Genomic DNA, 21,206 nt, shown 5'->3' with positions numbered 1-21,206 from the left:
ATTAGATATACAGGCCTAATAATAATCATAGCTTACCATAGAATATAATCATTAATTTCCACCACACTGTCTGCCTCTGCGTTGTCTTGATCCTTTGTATGTTCCTCCGTGTCCCTCAGGGTATCGCCGGCACTGACGTGGCCAAGGAGGCCTCCGATATCATCCTCACCGACGACAACTTCAGCAGCATCGTGAAGGCGGTGATGTGGGGGAGGAACGTCTACGACAGCATCTCCAAGTTCCTGCAGTTCCAGCTGACGGTCAACGTTGTGGCGGTGATCGTGGCCTTCACGGGGGCCTGCATCACCCAGGTGAGCAGCCAGACCCTACATATGGGAACCAAGCTACAGCTGTATTAGCTGCTTTCCTAACATTACATTATGTTGGATACAAATAAATGGATAGAATAGAATTATCTGCAAAAAATACAGATTGTTTAATCTTTAAATTGCCATTTTTCCGTGTGTGTGTGTGTGTGTGTGCATGTGTGTGTTTGTATAAATATGTATGCGTATTTATAGATCTCTATATCGTAAAAGTTGTCAATGTTGCTTTTCAAGCCCAACCCCCTAGTAGTAGCACTGTGTAAAAGACGCTACCGCTACTCCAACCGTGTGCAATGAAAACTATTCTACCCCATAGTCTACATACACAAGTTGGTGATGAATTAAAATGCATTTGGATTCACTGACCTTCACAAGTCATCTCAAAACACTGGTGGTAAAAATGTCCCCGTTCAGGAAGGTAAAAAGATGACTATCTCCATAGATTGGCTCAAAGAGTGCTGCTATACTGTGGTAATGAACAGGAAACTCTTAGCTCTTAATGCAACCACCCTGAGGTGTGTGTTAAATGTGACCCTGCATTAGGAGTTCCCCTCGCCCCTACTCTGCGTGGGCACATCATCTCAGACCGCAGGAGGACGACCCGGTCGTCAAGGTAACGGTTAACGGAGATCCTTGTAACAGAAATAACCGCCCTGCCCCCTCTCCAGGACTCTCCCCTCAAAGCGGTGCAGATGCTGTGGGTCAACCTGATCATGGACACCCTGGCCTCCCTGGCCCTGGCCACCGAGCCCCCCACCGAGTCTCTTCTGCTGCGCCGGCCCTACGGCCGCAACAAGCCCTCATCTCCCGCACCATGAATGAAGAACATCCTGGGACAACGCCATCTACCAGCTCGTCATCATCTTCACCCTCCTCTTCGCTGGTGAGTCTCTCTGTCTCTCTCTCTCTCTGTCTCTCTCTGTCTCTGTCTCTGTCTCTGTCTCTGTCTCTCTCACTCTCTCTCTCTGTCTCCCTCGCAAGCCCCTCTCTCTTTCTGTATTTTCCTCTCTCTGTATCTTGTTCTCTCTCTGTATCTTGTTCTGTGTGTGTGTGTCACTCACACACACTCACCCGCCATTGTAGGTGAGAAGATCTTTGACATCGACAGCGGTCGCAACGCGCCACTGCACTCGCCACCGTCCGAACACTACACCATCGTCTTCAACGTCTTCGTCATGATGCAGCTGTTCAACGAGATCAACGCCCGCAAGATCCACGGGGAGAGGAACGTCTTCGAGGGCATCTACCGCAACCCCATCTTCTGCAGTGTGGTCCTGGGAACCTTCGTCCTGCAGGCAAGTCCTCACACGGGCTGTTCCTCATGAGCAGAGACTACCTCAGGTTGCTCCTCATGACCAGGTCCCAGCAGAGGCTGCTCCGGATGAGGAGAGTCCAACGTCTGGCTGGATAACAGGAGTCTAACGTCCCTTTCCTGTGTGTTCTGTAGATCATCATCGTTCAGTTTGGAGGGAAGCCCTTCTCCTGCACGGCCCTCACCATCGACCAGTGGCTGTGGTGCGTGTTCATCGGCGTGGGAGAGCTCCTGTGGGGACAGGTAAGAGAGTGCGTGTGTTGACAACACATTGTGGGGAAACGCCACTTTTGATTCTCACACACACAGAACAGAACTGTGTAATCCTCATCACCATGGTAATGAACTCTGTGAAAGTGGGGCAACTCCTACTTACAAAACCCTCAGGAACAAAGAACTCCACATTCCAGTCCCATTGTGATGATAAGCCAACATGCCCATAGAGGAAATATATAGCTTTAAAGCCACAGCAAAACCCGCTTGATGTAGGACCAAGAATGGATGGTATATGATGTTCTATAAGAGCTTTAGGTTCGCGCGGAGGCCAGATACTGCGTGGGATATGAATATGAGATGGAAACGATCTAAGGCAGGTGACGGGTATCTTTGTTTCGGTGCTTTGTTCAGCGCAGGCTTCGGCCTTTGTTCAAGGCTGAACTGAGTTCTTCAGCGAGGAGCTGAATGTTGTGTGATGAGTGACTGAAAGAAAGAGGAAGATTCCTCATCTCATGTGGTTTTTACTCGATGGTCTGAGACTATGGCAGGCCATCGACTGATCCTCAATCACCTACACATGGTCATCTATACATACATAACATAATACTAAAGATTAGTGTAGTACATATAAAAAATATAAATAAATATCTGGGACTGCAGCTGGACGACAAGCTGGACTGGACAGCAAATATGGAAGCTTTATACAGGAAAGGGCAGAGCCGTCTGTACTTCCTAAGAAGGCTTGGGTCTTTCAACATCTGCAAAAAACTACTGCAGATGTTTTACCAGTCTGTGGTGGCCAGCGTGCTCTTTTATGCCTGTGGTTCGCTGGGGAGGAAGCAGCAGGAGGAGAGACGCTGGTCGAATGGACAGACTGGTGAGGAGTGCTGGCTCAGTAGTGGGAACAGAGCTGGACTCTCTGGTGACAGTGGCAGAGAGAAGGACCCTTGACAAACTGCTGTCCATCCTGGACAACACCCACCACCCTCTGCATGACACCTTCACCAGGCAGAGCAGTGTTTTCAGTGGCCGACTGCTGTCCCAGTCCAGCTCCACTAATAGACTAAAAAACTCTTTCGTCCCCCTGGCCATCAGACTGTACAACAGCTCCCAGTAAAGGCAGGGAGGACAATAGATAACAACAATGGACATTTTATTTATTTATTTATTTATATTTATTTATATCTGTATTTTTGCACATCCATCTGCATTGTTTTTATGTGTGTTTTCGGCTGCTGCTGGATACTTGAATTTCCCCCGGGATTAATAAAGTATATATCTATCTACATAATACTACATCAGTCTGTTTTACTGACTGTTTATCGTTCACTCCTAAACGCGTGTGTGTGTGTCATGCTGTTAAAGCACCCTAGAAAACGTTGCCATTTGAACAAACTCTATCACTCTTCCTGATATTGTGTGTTAACTAGTGTATTTTAACACTCCATCACCCTAAGTGTGTGTGTTAACTTTCCGTCATCCTTATTTCCCCTTATTGCGTGTTAATTGGTGTGTTTAAACTCTCACCTTAAGTACTCCTTAGTGTGTGTTAACATTTGTGTGTGTGTGTCTGTGTTAACTTTCAGTCACCCTTAGTATTCCTTGGGGCCCTATCATGTACCCAGCGCAATTTACTTTCTGCACGATGCATGTATCGTTCCTAGTTTGCAAAAAAGCTAAATATCCCCCGCTGTCAACTCGTGCCACTAAACTTGTGCCCCGAGAGGCGTGTCGGCGAAAGGCAGAGGCGTGTTCCTGCTCAATTGATACATGGTGCTATCTTACAGATCGATAAAGCAGTTGCGCTTGAGTATATATCCATAGGGGCTGCATGAATGAACACTGTAGAAGGCTATGCCATGCTTTAAAATAATAACAATAATAAACTTGAGCAAAGTAGGCTAAATCCCAGCCTTAGAGTAATATAATGCTGGTTCAATTATTTGGGAAAGATACAGCGGTAAGAAGTTGCACGTTAAAACCATGCATCTGCAAACACCGTACAGCAAACCCATAATTTCTAGACACATACATCATGTACAAGCCCATAACTTTTAGGATTGATGAGTATTTGATCGTGAGAAAACGTAAAACATCTGTTTAAACATACGCAAACTAAACACATAACGCATTATACAGTCCATGGTAATGTATATTAATGGGGGGACACATGCATATTATAGACCAACAGAAATGTTCAAGACGACTCAGTCTTTCTGAAGTTGTAGAAGAAACGCTATACCATGTGTGAATTAGGCCATATTATTTGGCCATAAACTGATCCATTAGAAGTTTGAAATTCATGTGGTCATGCATCTGTCTCATCAGAGACTGCAAACACGCTGTCAAAATATCAACTCGTCAGGTTCAAATGTGCTCATGGCTCTTAAAGGGGATGGGAGATGGCTCTCTCATTGGTTTATTGCACGTTACACCCAAAACACACCTACGGGTATTCAGACCAACCCATTTTAGATTTGCGTGGGGCGCAAGAGTTATTTATCCGCCGGTATAATAGCAACAGCGCCAGAGATCCGCCCACAAAGCTACTGCCGTTTCGCGCTTCTCACTTGTGTTTAAGACCGCTAAAGTTGGGCCCTTAGTGTGTTATTACATTTCTTGAGGTGTTCTTGCGGAGGCCTTCTAACCCAGGTTGAAATGCAAATGTGCAGTGTGCAAATATTCAAGTGAAAATGGCAGCTTGTTAACAACCTGACTGTTAGTGTACACCAGGGACTTTTGAATGATTACCCCGCACAAGCTAATGACCTAGCAGTCATAAACACACCAACTCATTAGCATTCCCATTAGCATCTGTCGGATCGCTAATGGATATATATGGGGTCAGGGGTCAGCAGATCCAGCAGCCGAATCCCGGTCATATACTGTATAAACTTATGACCATGTCAGCGTGCTACGAGTGGGGGGCGGATGGCGCGGACACATGTGCCTCAGCAGATCAAGCCGGCTCCCGGGCCATCTTTGACCATCATTAGGTCCTAAACGATGACGTCATCTTACGTCACCCAGGGCTTGTACTAAACGCGTGCGTGTGTCTTCCCAGCTGATCACCGCCATCCCCACGCACCGCCTGAAGTTCCTGATGGAGGCGGGCCACAGCAGCACCAAGGAGCAGATCCAGCAGGAGGGCCTGAACGAGGGCACCGACGAGATCGACCACGCAGAGATGGAGCTCCGCAGGGGCCAGATCCTCTGGTTCAGGGGCCTCAATCGCATCCAGACCCAGGTACCCAGCACCGCCTGCGGGCCCTTGGGCCTCCCCTTGGGGCCCTTCAGCTCATCTTCCCTGAAAGATCGATATTGTGTTTGCAGATCCTCGTTACGATCAGACAGGATCGCTCTGATTCCAGTGGTTGGTCTCAATAATATCAATGAGCTGATATTATTGAGACACTATGATGCAGTGGTGGATTAGTACTGCAGTACGCCCCAATCCAGACATGGGGACAGAATCTCAATGGCGTACAAGAAGTTCCAAACCAATATCTTCCCAAATGATTATTAAAGCCCATTTTCAGTTGACTTTACGACCACAGGTTGTTTTTGCTAAACTGTTGAATTGGAAACCAAGATGTTCTACATAGTGGCATAGTCAAGGAGGGACCCACATCCAATACCTATGTGAAGTATATCTTTGTGAAACATTGTTTCTTTGTGGGTTCCTTGGTAGCATCACTCCATAGGCAGCAGTGAGGCTCCTCTCTGTACACGTCTGTAAACGGGGCCGTGTGCAGAGAAGAACAGCCTCCAGTATCTGAATCTACTGCTCACACCCCCATACAAACGCAGCACCCACCAACCCACATGCAACCAACCACATTCATCCCTCATCGGCTTTATGTGATGGTCGGTGGTTCTAGTAAGTTCTGGTAGGTTATTGTAGGCTCTGATACGCTCTGGTCGATTCTGGTTGGCTCTGGTAGGTTCTGGTACGCTCTGGTAATCTCTGGTAGAGCTGGTAGGCCCTGGTTGGTTCTGGTAGATTCTTGTACGACCTAGGCGGTTCTTGGAGGTTCTGACTCGCTGTGCATTGCAACTGGTCTTCTCTGAACTCCCGGTTTTGAGGTGTAAAATGACAGCAGTTTATATTTCAATGAGACGTATAGAGAGACTATTTTGAAGAGAGCCAATGGAGGGGGGGTGGGCTGAGTGGGGCTAAGGAAGCCAACAAAGGGATGCAAGTTAATTAGCTTTTTATCTTTCTACCCGCGCCTCGCTCCCAATCTATTGTAATTCTGGTGTGTAATTGCTGTGACTTTTCTAATTGTGCCATCGCATGCCTGGCTGATCTTACACTAAAGAAAAATAAATGACACAAGTAGCACTTCATGTCAAAACTTTCACTTGCTCGAAAGTAATTTGCATATCTGCCAGATGTATTTTAGGACATGCCCTGTAACGCGTGCCTGCATCAGCTGTCCCCCTCTCCCGCTAAAAAACATAGCCTGATACTGTCTCTTTTAAGATCCCATGGCATAAACATTTATATATTCAACAAATAAATCATCTTGCAATCAACCCTATTTTGAACCTAAAATAAATTTGGACTTTAATAGGCCTATCTTTAGAGGTCCCATGGCATTAAAATCTCACTTTATGAGGTTCCCCTAGCCTGACTATGATCCCCCAGGAGCTAGAAATGGCGTTAGGTGTATAACGAGCACTAGGTATCCTGCTTTGCCTTTGAAAAACAAAGCTGAGACGTGCCGATTTGGAATTTTCCCCGTATGACATCATTAGGGGACATACGCCCAGAGAATTTGGCCCGCCAATGAGATGATGAGCTACGATTGTTGGCGTTCTTTGACGACGTCTGGTATTTCCACAATGAGACTCTTAGTGGGGTTATCTCAGCCATGGTTGAGAAGGAATTGGGGGAAAGGAACTTTGGCTTTGACTCCCTGAAGTACATGAACCACGACAAGGAGGAGAAAGGGATTGTTGCCCGCCGCTGCGGGGCACCACCGCCGCGAGGTGGTATCTATGTATAATATGATATTATTTAGATATAGAGCTCCAGGACTCCCGCCAGAGCACCCAGAGTGTTCTAGAATATTTGAACAAGGCCTAAGACTGTGTGCGCCTCGCCATTGCGATACATCCACTGTAAACGCATGAGAGCACATGGTACCGTGGCCCCAAACTGCTCAGGGCCACACCCTCCTCCTTGACCCGCCTCTCTCCTCCTCATTTGCAGTAAAGCTAGAGACACCGATACGGCGCGTTTGGGGAAAGCTCAATGTGCGACTGGCTCGTAGTGGCTGTAATTCTGCACCACGGCTGAAATTCGGGAACGTCTTAAAATTCTGTGTTAGGAGTACACTAATATTTATATTAAAACATCCATAAAATAGCATGCCATGGGACATATAATATCGCCCTCTCTCGCTAAAAACATAGCCTCTCATAGGCTGATACTTAATGTCCACTTAAATACAGAGCCTCTCATAGGTTATAATGCCTCTTCAATGTCAATCAAACACAGAGCCTTGCATAGGCTGATACTGCCTCTTTAATGTCCCCCTAAACACAGAGGGCCCTATTTTAACGGTCTGAAACGTAATTGAGAAGCGCCAAACGCAAGTAGCTTTGTGGGCGGTTCTATGGCGATAAGCCTCTAAGCCTCTCATTGGCTGATACTGGCCCTTTAGTGTCCACCTAAACACAGAGCCTCCATTGGCTGATACTGGCCCTTTAATGTCCACCTAAACACAGGGCCTCTCATAGGCTGATACTGGCCCTTTGATGTGGGCTGTTCATCCTGGGAGGTCTGCTAGGGGCCCTGTTGGCGACCTACACTACTTTTAGGTCATTTTCGATAGCTTTTCAAGAGGAAGGCTGTCAATACACATGCTTGTAGATAAAGATTTATAGATTGAGGCATTCCTGTAATATTTTGATGCAATAATGGATACAATTAGGGTTGTATTGTTCAAACTCTCAGTATTGCAACATGATGCTAATACCTGCTAGCATAGGGCTCAGCAAAGCATTGCTGGGTCACGCCGTCCTCAGACCTCAACCTTTTTAAAAATGGTAAGATTCCAGGGGCGCAGATGGGATTTTTGAACTGGGGGGGACCAAGCTGTCAGCAAATGATTTCAACTCAATACGTTATTTTTGTGTAATTTGGGCTTTAATTAGCGCTCAAGTAGTTACTTTCGTAATAGCCTATGGGCCAATGGTTTGCACTAAAAAGCCATTGGAGAATTCTTATTTGAAATCATGGATAAACAACAGTGAACATTGTTAAACAAAGGCCTACTTGATCAACACTAGCCATATATGATGAAACTGTTATTTGTCTGGAAAGCCAATCATCCACAAAAACTTCATGCCCTGGGCAAAATATGTTTTATTTAAACATTTATGTATACACTCAGAAGTGTAAACAACAACATATTTACATAAATGAAAAAAAAGCCAAACAAATTTACTGTCTAAGCAGACTCACTGAAGGACCCAAAAACATCTCTCCTCCTTTCATTACCCTGAACATACTGCTGGGCAATATCTTGTCTGTCCAGCCTGTCTATAGCCTCAATTGGTGAATATGGCACAGAGCAATGCCATTGAGTCTTTTTTGCGTCATGGTTGATCGCAACCATGTCTTCAAACTAGCTAAAGAGAATGACAAGGTGGCCAGAGCCAGGCACACTCCTAATTTCTTTAGGAATTTTTCTAGTTAAAATACGATTATAACTAAAAATGAAAAAACATTAAAGCTATTCACCCACGGCCTGAAAATACTTTTATTTTACATTTAGCCTACTTCAGGTAAGAGCAAATGCCGTTTATTAATGTCACTAGCTCCTACTCAACATTACAAAACGATTAGCTGCCACATCTGGGAAAGTCAACAGGCAACAGGCATAGCCTACTTACATTGTTTGTTTTTTGAAAAAACACTCTGATTGTTTTTTGCTTCTTCATTTTGTTTCTTCATTGAAGCACCCGCTCTGTCATAGTAGACAATGATCACCGCAACAGATACAGGCGCAGCTGAGCTACTAGTTCCTCTTTAGGACCCTGGGGAGTGAGAGTCGTGCCTTATGGTGTGTTCGATTTACACTGAAAGTCGGAATTTGGAACTCGGAACAACGTAACCCCAAAGCTGAGTGCTCCCAGCGCTTCCCAGCCTCACAAACGTACAACAAACAAACAAACATGTAACTACTGTTTACGTGAGTAGCAGATAGCATGAATTCTATTTCTGGCTGGTGAGATTAATTAGACTTTCCGAGTTGGAGATCCGACTTCACGGGGGCACATTCGTGCACAACTGGAACGCACCATTAGTCGTAGCACACAAACGCCGGGCTCTCAATGCGCGCTGCATGTAAATTAGTCTAACAACTGAACATTAATCATCCGTTTTACCGGCAGTGTCTTTCGCCTTATGTAGTCTAACTAACGGAACATTAATTAAAAACAATTAATGTCTTAGCGGCGATGTTTGTTTATGTAGGGACAGAGTGGGGGGGGGTCACTATGAATCTGAGGGGGACATGTCCCCCCCGTCCCCAGTGCCATCTGCGCCTATGTAAGAGTCAACAGAGCTACAACCTTTGAATTTCAATCTGAATCTACATGACATTTTCCTAGTTGGTCTAATTAAAAAAATAATTATAAAAATCCAAATCAAGCAACGTATAATTTGCTGAATAAATGTCATCGGTATAAGATGATGATTATGATATTCAAGTCAGACGAGGCAGGAGCAGTTGAGTGGGTTCTCCAGGTCTCTGAGATGGATGATTCAGCCTTACTGAAACTTTTATTAGAACATCACTTCATTATGTACATATACTGTTTATACAATCTGCTTTACAGATTCAATGCATAATGCAAGTCCAGGGTTTATGTAGCGGTGTAACCAGTATTCTAAATAGTTTAGTCTGGTATTGGAAGCGGCACGTGTCGCCCCTGGCTCAGACTTCGCGGGGCCTTATCCACCGCCTCAGCCTCCACTTCCCTTCCTACGTCAAATCTGTTCAGAGGCGTGAAGCTCAACTGGCTGAGATGTTATGTCACCTGCACCTGGCTGCTGCTGTCAATAACTCTACCGCACAGAATTCCCAAAGGAGAGTCTTTGATATCCCCTGCTGCTGTCAATATCTCCACCACACAATCCTCCCAATACAGAGTCTTTGATATCAGCTGCTGCTGTCAATAGCTACCACTGAGTCCTCCAAATACAGAGTCTTTGATATCATCTGCTGCTGTTCAGTGATACTGTAGTCCGGCTGACACCCTCAGTAATGTAGAGAATCGGATCTTGAGAAATCGTGTTAATGAACATGAGTTTGTCATGACTTTTTAATTTAAGAGCACATTGAAAACTAGTTGTTGATAACGTATTTGCCGCTCTGGAAAAAATGTTGTATTGCAAAAGAAGTGCTTCAATGTTCAATCCTCCCTGAATGCAAAAAAATTCACAACTTTATTCACTGGTCGAAGTACAGATATTTATAATATTTATAAAAGTACAAGTTTCATGTTATGTTCATTTATAAGTTCAAAGAAAATCCGCTTGTTCTTCCAGTTGTTTTCTCTGCCTCTTTCCCCACTCTCTGTCCCTCTGACTATACTCTCGGCTCTCCTCCAATGACCGACCTGTTTTCTTCCACATCCATAGCGCCGCCTTCCTCCTCCTTCCTCCTCGGTCTAGACGAGCTCTCTCCAGACGGGAGCGAAGCGCGCTCCTCTTCAGACTAACCTTCTGCTGCTCCTAACTCTGCTGTGGCTGTGTCCTCCTGTAGATGGACGTGGTGTACACCTTCCAGACGGGCCAGGCGGCCGTGCCGGGGGCACTGCGCCGCCAGCCCTCCGTCGTCAGCCAGCACAACGACTCTGCGCCGCCCAAATCTGTCTCTAGCCCCTCCCACGTTGGGCTTAGCCCCTCCTCCTCCTCTCTGACCTATCCGAGCGGGGTGCTGCCTCTCCCCACCACTACTACTACTACTACTACTACCGCTCCCTCCTCTTCGGCAGGCAGTGAGTGCCTGGCCTGAGGGCCGGCTAACCGGCCTCTGCTCTGTCTGCTGTGTTGCTCCCCTCCTCTGTGGTGACCGTGGCCCCGCTGAATGCTGCATGAATAAACCCCTAATGGCCTGCTTAGTCGTTCCCTTCTTTGTGAGGGGCGAGTTCTGGACGGCTGTTGTAATGACACTGCCTTCCTCATTCCCCATCCATGCTCCTGCTTGTTCTTCATTTACTAACATCCCCCCCCCCCCCCCCCCCATTGTGCATCCGGCTCCCTGCTACATCTGCTTCCCTGTAGAGTCTTCATGCCCCAAGTGGGACTCCCCGGCTCCACTTCAAACTCACCTTGTTGCCCTCTTGAACCGAACGTGCCCCTCTCCTCTGACCCCCTGTGGTCGACTTTGTTAGAACAGCGGCCTAGCACTAGGGCCTAGCACTAGGGCCTAAAACTAGGGCCTAGCACTAGAACAGCGGGTCGAGCACTAGGGCCTAGTGCTAGAACAGCGGGTCGAGCACTAGGGCCTAGCACTAGAACAGCGGGTCAAGCACTAGGGCCTAGCACTAGAACAGCGGGTCGAGCACTAGGGCCTAGCACTAGGGCCTAGCACTAGGGCCTAGTGCTAGAACAGCGGGTCGAGCACTAGGGCCTAGCACTAGAACAGCGGGTCGAGCACTAGGGCCTAGCACTAGGGCCTAGCACTAGAACAGCGGGTCGAGCACTAGGGCCTAGCACTAGCACTAGGGCCTAGAACAGGGCAGGGCAAACCAAACATTGACTAGATAATTATAAGGACCGAGTAATACTCTTAAGTAAATCATAAAACGGCCATGTTAACTCTCACGAAGCTCACATTGCAGTACAGAATTGGAGTGTGTCAAGTTATTACACATGCATTTGCCCAAATTGGCCAAACGCATATGCATGCTGATGGACTATGACCTTCTGAAGACGACATATTTGTTATAGTTCACCATGCAGCTCAGCAGAGCAGCCATTTTAAACAATCTATCCAACCTGCAATGTTCACCTTAATTCAGCTTATTTCCGAGTGTCTATAATTTCTAGAATTAAAATTAGTTTCTAGATTTAATCGCTTGCCAATGCAGAGAACCAAGAATAGAGGATATGTCTGTGGATCCTAGCGTAGGCTGCGTTCTCCTAGCTGAGGACAGAGAGTCTGAGAACAGAGCTGCAGAGAGAGAAGAGATGAACCACGTTTGGTTCTGGTATTCCAAACAGAGCTGTGCTTGTGTGAACCTCTTTAGTGTACTTCCAAGTCCATACATTTGTGTTGTGTCTATTTTGAGCACTCATCTTGGTTGCATGAGAATATTGTATGTAGGGCTTGGGCATAATTCAATATAATCATAATTGCATTGGTATTTTTTTCTTCAAGACTATTTCGTCATGATACAAAATAACGACAAAAAATGAAGCATTTGTCTGGTAATATAATCCGTATTGCATAGCAGTTCAATGGGACAGACCTTGAGTGGAATCCTGAACATTTTAAAGTAGGATTTTAATTCTTAAACTGATAATGTCATATGTCGGATGATATTGATTTGAGTGTTTTGAGAACTATGACAGCAGATGATTTAATGTCATTCAGCCCTCTGCAAGGCGTGTGTGCATGATGCGTGTGCTGGCGTGTCGTGGCGTGACGTAGCGTTGTGCTCCTACATCCTGAGTGGAAGTTGCATCCTCGTGTTGAATGTCAAGTTGATCCATTCCATGCAATGTGTACTGGATTGTTGTTGTTGCTGTGGTTGTTGTCGCTGTTGTTTGCACATTGGTATGTTTTTGCCCAAATGACCCTTTTCCATTAAGCATCCTCTCCATAACACCCATTTGTTCCCAGGTGGATCCCCCCCCCCCCCCCCTCCATTCATCCGCCCTTATGCCCAGAGACCTCATCACAAGCACACGCTAATCCCCCTCTCTTTCCCCCCCCCCCCCCTCTCCCTCTCTCTCCCTCTCTCTGACCTCTCAGATTAAGGTGGTGAATGCCTTCCGGAGCTCCCTGTACGAGGGACTAGAGAACCCCGAATCACGCAACTCCATCCACAGCTTCATGGCCCACCCCGACTTCGCGTCGCTGTCCTCGGACAACGAGGACCCAATCCCCACGATCCAGGAGACGGGAGACGAGATCACCGGGCCCTAGCTGGACCTGCCTCCCTCCACCATACTCTCACCTTCCATGATTGGGCTTTATCTATACACATGTCTATAGATGTAGATATATATCTATAGACATGTATGTAGATATCTATATCTATATATATATATTGTTTATACACTATGTCCTTTTTTGCTCAGCCCTCATGTCTTTATATCATCGGTCTCTTTAAGTCCCCCTAACCTCTGGTGATTCTCATTCATTCACCTAACTCATGAAGCGGTCCTCCCACTTGCCCGTCCCTGCCAACAGGCTGTTGGGGCCCCACGCGCACAAACACATTACCTGGAGTCCATCTGGGCCCCCTTTAAATGTTCCTTTTCCATCGGTATCCCGGTGACCTATGTTTTTAATTCAGTCCGAGTTTTTGTCTGGTACCGAAGAAAAGCACGTCTGTTTGTTGTACAACTTCTCAATGCTCTGGAATGACACTACTGGAGCTTATCCTTTAAGAAGAACGCGTCGGGCTTTGATTCTTCAGCACAAACCCCTATTGGTTTCTTATCCAACCGATGAGTCGACTGATGCTTAAAATACCGAATATGTCTAAGGATTGTGTATAGCTTCTAACTGTCCAAACGTTGTCTATTGTCCCCAAGAATATTCCTATCATCTTTTTATAATTTATAGTTTTCTCTGCAAAGACAGGACTATTCTTAATGTGTTGTCGGACTAAGTAGAACTAATAGGCTTCTCTGCATTAGGGTCGGTGCATAGGGTAGGTGTTGGAGCATTTGATTTGCCCCTTTATTTCTAGTGTTTGTATTGTTTTTTGGTGTGAAGATTTTTATTTTAAGTGTGGAGTTTTATATTTTAATTTTTACCATTCCTAGCCCCTCTTGTGTGTGTATAGGGGGGAGGGGGCTTTTAGCTTTTTATTGTTAGGGTTGTTAGATTGGATTTTAGAAATGCTATTGAGTGTTTAATGCAACCAACATCCATCTTGTGTACAATATAAATATGTCATTTTTTCAAATAACAAGTCACTCGTAAGAGTGTTTCCATCCTCCTACGTTGTTGTCTGCGGGCTGCGGTTTGAATCGTAGACAAACAAAGCCGTAGGGATACAGTATCTTGAAATGATTCCTTTACTGTCAGCTTCTAAGTGTCACCCAGAGCCATATCTTAAAGGTGGTCTGTGACTTCATTTTTCTGCTTTTGTCATGACCCCTGCTCTCCCATCATAACCCTGAGGGGAAGAGTACAGCTCCAGTTGTCACTGCCGAACTAGGTTTAAAGGACCTCTGCAATGTTTACATAAAGTAATGTCAGTGACGATCACCCGTCTTCTGATCAGTCCTTCGGCCCTTGTGTGAGTCTTATGTGCTCTATTTAACCTAATGGGCAATCTTCTTGCATGATTTTCATAAAAAAACATAACTTTTCCCATTTTTTTTAAATCTTCTGTATTTTTATATTAAGTACTTTTTAATATTTTAGAGATTTGAATACGTATGTAAAGGCGTGAGTCTGGTGTTCGCACACAACATCAATGAACCTGTTTTGACGTATGTCTTTTACACCTCTCTATAGTTCTGCCATGCTTCATCTTCTCGTCATGTGATGTTGGGCTAAGAGATGACAACTTGTTTACTTGGTGACCATGCTACTGCGATATCAGCAAACTGGTGTCAACTGGGCTTTATTTAATCTTTATTGGATTTGTACAAATATGAAGTGAAGCCCCCCTTAACAGAGTTTTAAACGTGGAGGTTGTATAATTATGAATTGATGATAGTCCAATTCAATATAGTTTTTTACCTTGGGATACCAAAAGGAGGCTTTAGCTGGTGGATATTGTCAGGCGACCATGAAGAGGTTTTCAGCTTTCCTTGTTAACCCAGGAAACCTTTTGAAGAGAGCAGAGCGGATAACGGCTTCACCTGTTACTCGTGCTGTGGGTCTAGACTATTGGCTGCCTCAGCGTGGTGTCCTCATCTCAACGCTTGGTTTACATGCACCTTTCCAAAGGAAATGGTTGATATTTTATCCTTTGTTTATCCATCATCTTCTGCCAAATTTGCCAAAAACATGCTTCTACAAAGAATTTACTTTAATAGTAGCGTGTCACAAAATAATGTAAAACTAGGCAGCGGTGAAGGAGAAGACATGGTCCCCAGCTTAGCTTTAAGATTGATCAGGCCGTCTGCATTGTATAACTACCAATCTTCATATAGATTTCGATTTTACATTTGTCGCATGTTGTTAATGGCTACTTTCTGGCCAGGTCTCAGCCACCCATCCCCACTGCTGACTTAAACTGTGTTGCTTGGCAGATGTTGCAGAAAAGTGTGTGACTGAGGTGATGGGGGCTTGTGTCTCTGGGCTCACTGATGCTAGCTTGACACATTCTACAGACTGACACTCACTCCTGTGCAACATTGTTTCCCATAATACTGACAACATGACACCCAGGTCCCATGTAAGTCTAATGGGGAGGACTCTGCAAAACTCTAATGCTAACTTCTGGATCACATCCTCACAAAAATACTTTATCATTGTATTTCACTTGACATATAGTAAAACCTAAAGAAATCTAGATTTCGAAGATCTGTTATTGCACATCACAACTAAACTTCCAAATTTCTATTGCATAGCCATAAACAATCTACACAAATCTGATTCCTGAATTTATAATAGCTTCAGTTTTATTTGCACAAAAAAAACAAATCATTTCTGTATTTGGTAATATCCAAAATATTAGGCACTGGTGTTACTTTTATATAAACATAATAGCATTTATGTCGCATGCAAGACCTATATACAAAACATGGTTATTTAAAGCAATATGTTGGACCTGGTGTGATTGGTATTGTTGTGTTCAGTGTAGCCTAAAGTCGCTCTGTATGAAAAAGAAAAAAGACTCCATTTGGATTAAGCTAACTGCTCAATATGTGTTCAGTGTTCTGCATGTTTTTGTATGGAATGAAGTGTCCCAAATGTGACCCGCTTTAAAACAACTTTTATAACCCCAGTACACACTTAACATGCAAACATACATGCAGACTTAAATGTAAACATATATACTTGCACTGCAAGGTGGAACACACTGAGGAAAGTCTGACTGAAACATGCCCTTTAGAGATTGACAATGGATGAATTACTGGAAAGACATGGGATTATTCTTATTAATTGAATTTGACACAAATTCATCACTTCAAAACCATCACAATGTTTTTACTGACATGCATGTTGTTTGAAATTGACATCTGCATTTCTACAGAAATCATATATTCAGATTTACTTTTCATTTAAAGCCTTTCAAAACATTTGATTATACTATTTGTCAATTCAATCAATAGATGATTGCAAAAGTTTTTCCAACACATTTTCTCTTCTTTCAGACAGTATATTATTTAAAATATTTCATTTTTTGCTCCTGTAACAAAACACTGTTGTTACCCCGCACCTCACACCTGTGTCAGCTACCTGTGTTCATGTCCATAAGAACCTGACATCTTGATCACACATTAAGGGCTAGAGACTTGAGAAAGATCCTACTAGCACATCCGGACCACTGAGGTAGGGAGATCTTCTGAGGATTTGGAGAGAAAATTCGAGGAAAGGATTGTTTTAAGTTTGTCTATTTTTTTTATATTGGTTAATTTGGGTTTGTCCTCAAGAGAATAATCCACTTCATTTCGAGGCTGGCTTTGTTCTTTGATTTTACCCTGGGAGTATTACACATTGAAGACAACATATATTAGAGATATAGTTGCCATAAAAAAGCACATTTTCTCTGACTTTAAAACCTATTAAAACTGCCATATTTTGTATCGGGGTTGGTGTAATTGTTGATTTAACTTGGCGGAAACTGACTTCAGGAGCAGACGTTGAGAGAGGAGAATGGAAGGAATACTTGCTTGTTTCCATGTTGTCATTTCATAAAACATTATGCATCTCATTCATTCTGGTTTTACTTTCCTCTGCTTCCATATGCCTCCACCACAGCGTTTAGTAACATGGCTTTGATTTCAACATCTTTTGTATAGGATAACAAACATTTCCCATCTGAGAAACTGCCATGTTTGGTTTACGGTTAGAAAGTGATCTTCCGCCACATATAACTTGGGTGAAGTTGTTTTTCCTCAGTGTGTGTCCTTTCCTTACCCACTATTTCTGTCTTCAATATAACATATCCTGTGTTCCTTCAGTGTCCCCCAATGTGTTTCTCTGTTGTCACGCGTCAACTTGTTATTCCAGTTTGCTTCAATCTATGCAACATAATGATTTGATTTGTTGAGCTCCGCACCCTTGGCTTGACGTCCTAACATGTGTTTGACCTCCTAACATGTGCTGCCGTGTGCTTGTCTCTGTCTCAGTGGACGGCAGTTTGGTTATCATTTTATCATTTCAGTTTGCACTGACGGAATCACAATACATGTGCAACTCTGTATATGTGTAAGTGTGCGCATAAGGTGTGCACTAACCTATTTTCTTTACTCTTTTGTAATATATGATCATGTGGAATGCTTTGGTCTAAGTGTCATGTCATTTGAATGCATCAGAACAACAAAATAATGATAATCAAGCAATTGAAGATACTATATATTTATATCTATGTATGGATATATATCTATATGTAGATAACTATATATGGATATATATCTATATGTAGATATATTCAAAGCCATCAAATTTGAAGCACCTGAGGGTCAACTCAATGTTGAGCATGTCCTGTAGATTCCTGCGCAACACAGACGACTAGTCTTTGGTGTGCCGATAAAGAATGTTAATTTATAGGCTGTAATATTCATTTACTCTTGCCAATGAATAAAGTACAATGTAATCTTATTCAGCAACCCTGACGTCTGCAATCTTTTGTCTGGTGCCCCCTCCTCCTCCAGGCTCCTCCTCCATGGGACGAGGTAAGGAGGCACTGAACTCATGATGGCTCGCCAAAATTAGAAATAACCCACAGAAATGTATAGCCACAGATTAAACCATTTTTTGGAATTGTAAGAATCCTATGTCAAGGGATTTTGACAAATATCCAAAATATTGAAATCTGTCTGCTCCGAGCTATAGTACGGAGAGAAGATACAGGATATGCTGCTATGACTAAGCTTTGCAAAGACATTATGTAGCTTACCTTAATACATAAATAATTGATTTTGGTTTGGGTGTTGAGTCAAATGGAGGGGACCTATTTTATTATATGAACAATTTAAAGGTGCAGTTTGTATGATTTAGTGGCATCTAGCGGTCAGGTTGCAGATTGCAAACAACTGAGAGCCCAAACACATGACTCTCTTCCAAAAATGTACGAGAATCTATGATGGCCGGCACTGGCCTTTATTGGGTAAGGTGGCCTGTGGTGGGAAAGGTATCATGTCCTGGCCTGTATTGTGTCAGGTGTCCTGTACTGGCCTATATTGTGTTAGGTGTCCTGTACTGGCCTATATTGTGTCAGGTGTCCTGTACTGGCATGATTTGTGTTTGATGGTAAAGTAAAATACTTTAGTCTGTACATTTATAGCCTGCAGTTTTCAAGTAAAGATGGCAATTCTGTCTGTAAAAGGGCAGTGCACCCAAACTCGTTTTTGTTCTTGTTTAGACGAGGTAATGTCTTTGATTGTCAACATAGTAATCTATGCCACTGTTCCTAAACTAATACCGTAATTAAAAGGCAACAGCCATACAATTATATGTTCCTTCCGGTCTTCTCTCAGACGGTTTAAGAACGCTCCTCTCTGTTCAGAACACCGGTTGTTGTTGATAGCCAGGTCCGATACAGGGTTTACATCTGTAACACCACGGTGTGTGGATGTGTGGTGCTCCGTCAGATCAGCTGTGCCTGTCTGTGGAGCAGTCTGTACGTCCTGGGCTACTGTAGAAACATTCAAGATTCAAGTATTTATTTGTCACATGCTTAATTTGAGAAATAAAAAGCAGTGAAATGGGGATTGCGACTGCAACTACCAGATGTGCCAAGTTTAATAATAATTGAAAAGTAAGAAGATAGGATTAGATAAATAAAATAAAATAAAAGTTTATGAAGAGCCTTGGCGGGTTTACCGCCAAGGCTCCTTGGCGGTAAACCCCCTATTTAGATATTAAAATGGCTGATTTTAAGGTAATGAAAACAGAATTCTTATTATCATGGGATTATACAATCATTAAAACATATTATTACATTCCATTCATGTCAAGTCTGTTCCATTAGATACCACCTAATTCTACAAACTGCAAATTAAAAAGAACAGAAAGGTCATAATATTAAATTGACTAATTCTTTTTCACCACCATTATTGGAGATTACCTCAGGTTTTAGTTATTTTTGGATTAGCTACATGGAGCGGTTGGATTTCAGTTGTGTCTTCTATTCCTATAAATTCTATCCAAAAATAAATGGTCAACACTTTGGAAATTGCAAGTTAGATACTCAAAATAAATCTGTGCCCACTCTCACCAATGTATATCTGCTTCTTAGTTGCCAAATTCCGGATGTGTCCATTTTAACGTTGTCCAAACTGTTCTCGCAGGAAAAAATTCACATTGTTTTTCTGTACATCCTTTGTTGGAGAAGAAGCTAATTTATATGGAGCCTCCCTGTGGTCACCGGTCCATCATGCACCACTGTCAACCAGGCCCTGTCTTCACCAGGCCCAGTCACCAATAGTCCTCGTCTCCGGACCCCCCTCACCCTGTCAGTGACTTCACCTCTTAGAGCATGGAGGCCTATTCCTGGCTTCTGCTGAAGCAGCAGAATACCTGGAGAAACCTTGCATGCATCCCACTGCTCTCAGTGTTAGGAACCACATCTTTCTAGCTCTAGCTGGTAATTAAGATAGGTTGTTGGCCAATTTGTTTGAGATTCAACAGTGTCCAGAAGGCAAACCAGGGCCTCTTGATGAAGGACATAGATCGTTAGGATGCCACCACCTGAGAGGATAACCCCCCTGAGGGGATCCCTGCCACCTAAGGGGAGCCCCCCCTGATAGGAACCCCCCCACCTGAGAGAGGATCCCCCCCTGAGAGGATCCCACACACCTGAGAGGAAGCCCCCCTGAGAGGATCCCTCTCACATGAGAGGAACCCCAACACATGAAAGGAAGCCCCCCTGAGCGGATCCCTCTCACCTGAGGGGATCCCCAACACCTGAGAGGAGCACCCCCTGAGCGGATCCCTCTCACCTGAGGGGATCCCCAACACCTGAGAGGAGCCCCCCCTGAGCGGATCCCTCCCACCTGAGGGGATCCCCAACACCTGAGAGGAGCCCCCCCTGAGATGATCCCTCCCACCTGAGGGGATCCCCCACACCTGAGAGGAGCCCCCCCTGAGAGGATCTCTACCCCCCTGTAATCACTACAGTTGGTATTGCCCACAGAACTAACAAGGCAGTAGTGTCTCGTGCACCGCAGGCCAGGAGTAAAAAGACTGGAGGGTAGTGGTAGGAGGAGGCCAGGACCAAGGAGACTGGAGGGTAGTGGTAGGAGGAGGCCAGGACCAAGGAGAATGGAGGGTAGTGCTAGGAGGAGGCCAGGACCAATGAGACTGGAGGGTAGTGGTAGGAGGAGGCCAGGACCAACGAGACTGGAGGGTAGTGGTAGGAGGAGGCCAGGACCAAGGAGACTGGAGGGTAGTAGTAGGAGGAGGCCAGGACCAACGAGACTGGAGGGTAGTGGTAGGAGGAGGCCAGGACCAAAGAGACTGGAGGGTAGTGGTAGGAGGAGGCCAGGACCAACGAGACTGGAGGGTAGTGGTAGGAGGAGGCCAGGAGTAAAAAGACTGGAGGGTAGTGGTAGGAGGAGGCCAGGAGTAAAAAGACTCGAGGGTAGTGGTAGGAGGAGGCCAGGACTAAAGAGACTGGAGGGTAGTGGTAGGAGGAGGCCAGGACTAAAGAGACTGGAGGGTAGTGGTAGGAGGAGGCCAGGACTAAAGAGACTGGAGGGTAGTGGTAGGGGGAGGCCAGGACCAACGAGACTGGAGGGTAGTGGTGGGAGAAGAGCTTTCACTGTCGAACATCACCTGCGGGGCTATATTGCCAAGAGACCCCAGCTGGCTTATTAGCAAGCTTTCATCAGGGGCTGCGATGAGAATTAACTTCTTCTATTCGATTATTACTCCCTAAGATATTTAAGCCAACATTAGTACCTCATTGGACCAGGTCTGACTAGTTTCTGCTTCTACACATAGGGTCAAGACAACTCCATATAAAGT

At 44.7% G+C, this 21,206-nt stretch overlaps 1 protein-coding gene across 1 annotated transcript in view; it reads left to right on the top strand.

Annotated features, from left to right (window-relative positions):
* Positions 1-17,845, top strand: part of atp2b4 (ATPase plasma membrane Ca2+ transporting 4) — a 48,543-nt gene extending 30,698 nt beyond the window's left edge. The window contains 8 exon segments of the mRNA XM_030375859.1: positions 120-311; positions 995-1,162; positions 1,164-1,209; positions 1,410-1,621; positions 1,774-1,881; positions 4,919-5,101; positions 10,638-10,872; positions 12,855-17,845. Of these exon segments, the coding sequence (XP_030231719.1) occupies positions 120-311; positions 995-1,162; positions 1,164-1,209; positions 1,410-1,621; positions 1,774-1,881; positions 4,919-5,101; positions 10,638-10,872; positions 12,855-12,859 (1,149 nt within the window). The 3' untranslated portion in view covers positions 12,860-17,845.
* The last annotated feature ends 3,361 nt before the right edge of the window (positions 17,846-21,206 follow it).

The sequence above is a fragment of the Gadus morhua genome, chromosome 13 (assembly GCF_902167405.1).
Source record: "Gadus morhua chromosome 13, gadMor3.0, whole genome shotgun sequence".
Lineage (NCBI taxonomy): Eukaryota > Metazoa > Chordata > Actinopteri > Gadiformes > Gadidae > Gadus > Gadus morhua.
The sequence above is the reverse complement of the archived record's forward strand: the minus strand, read 5'-3'. Positions and strand labels throughout refer to the sequence as shown.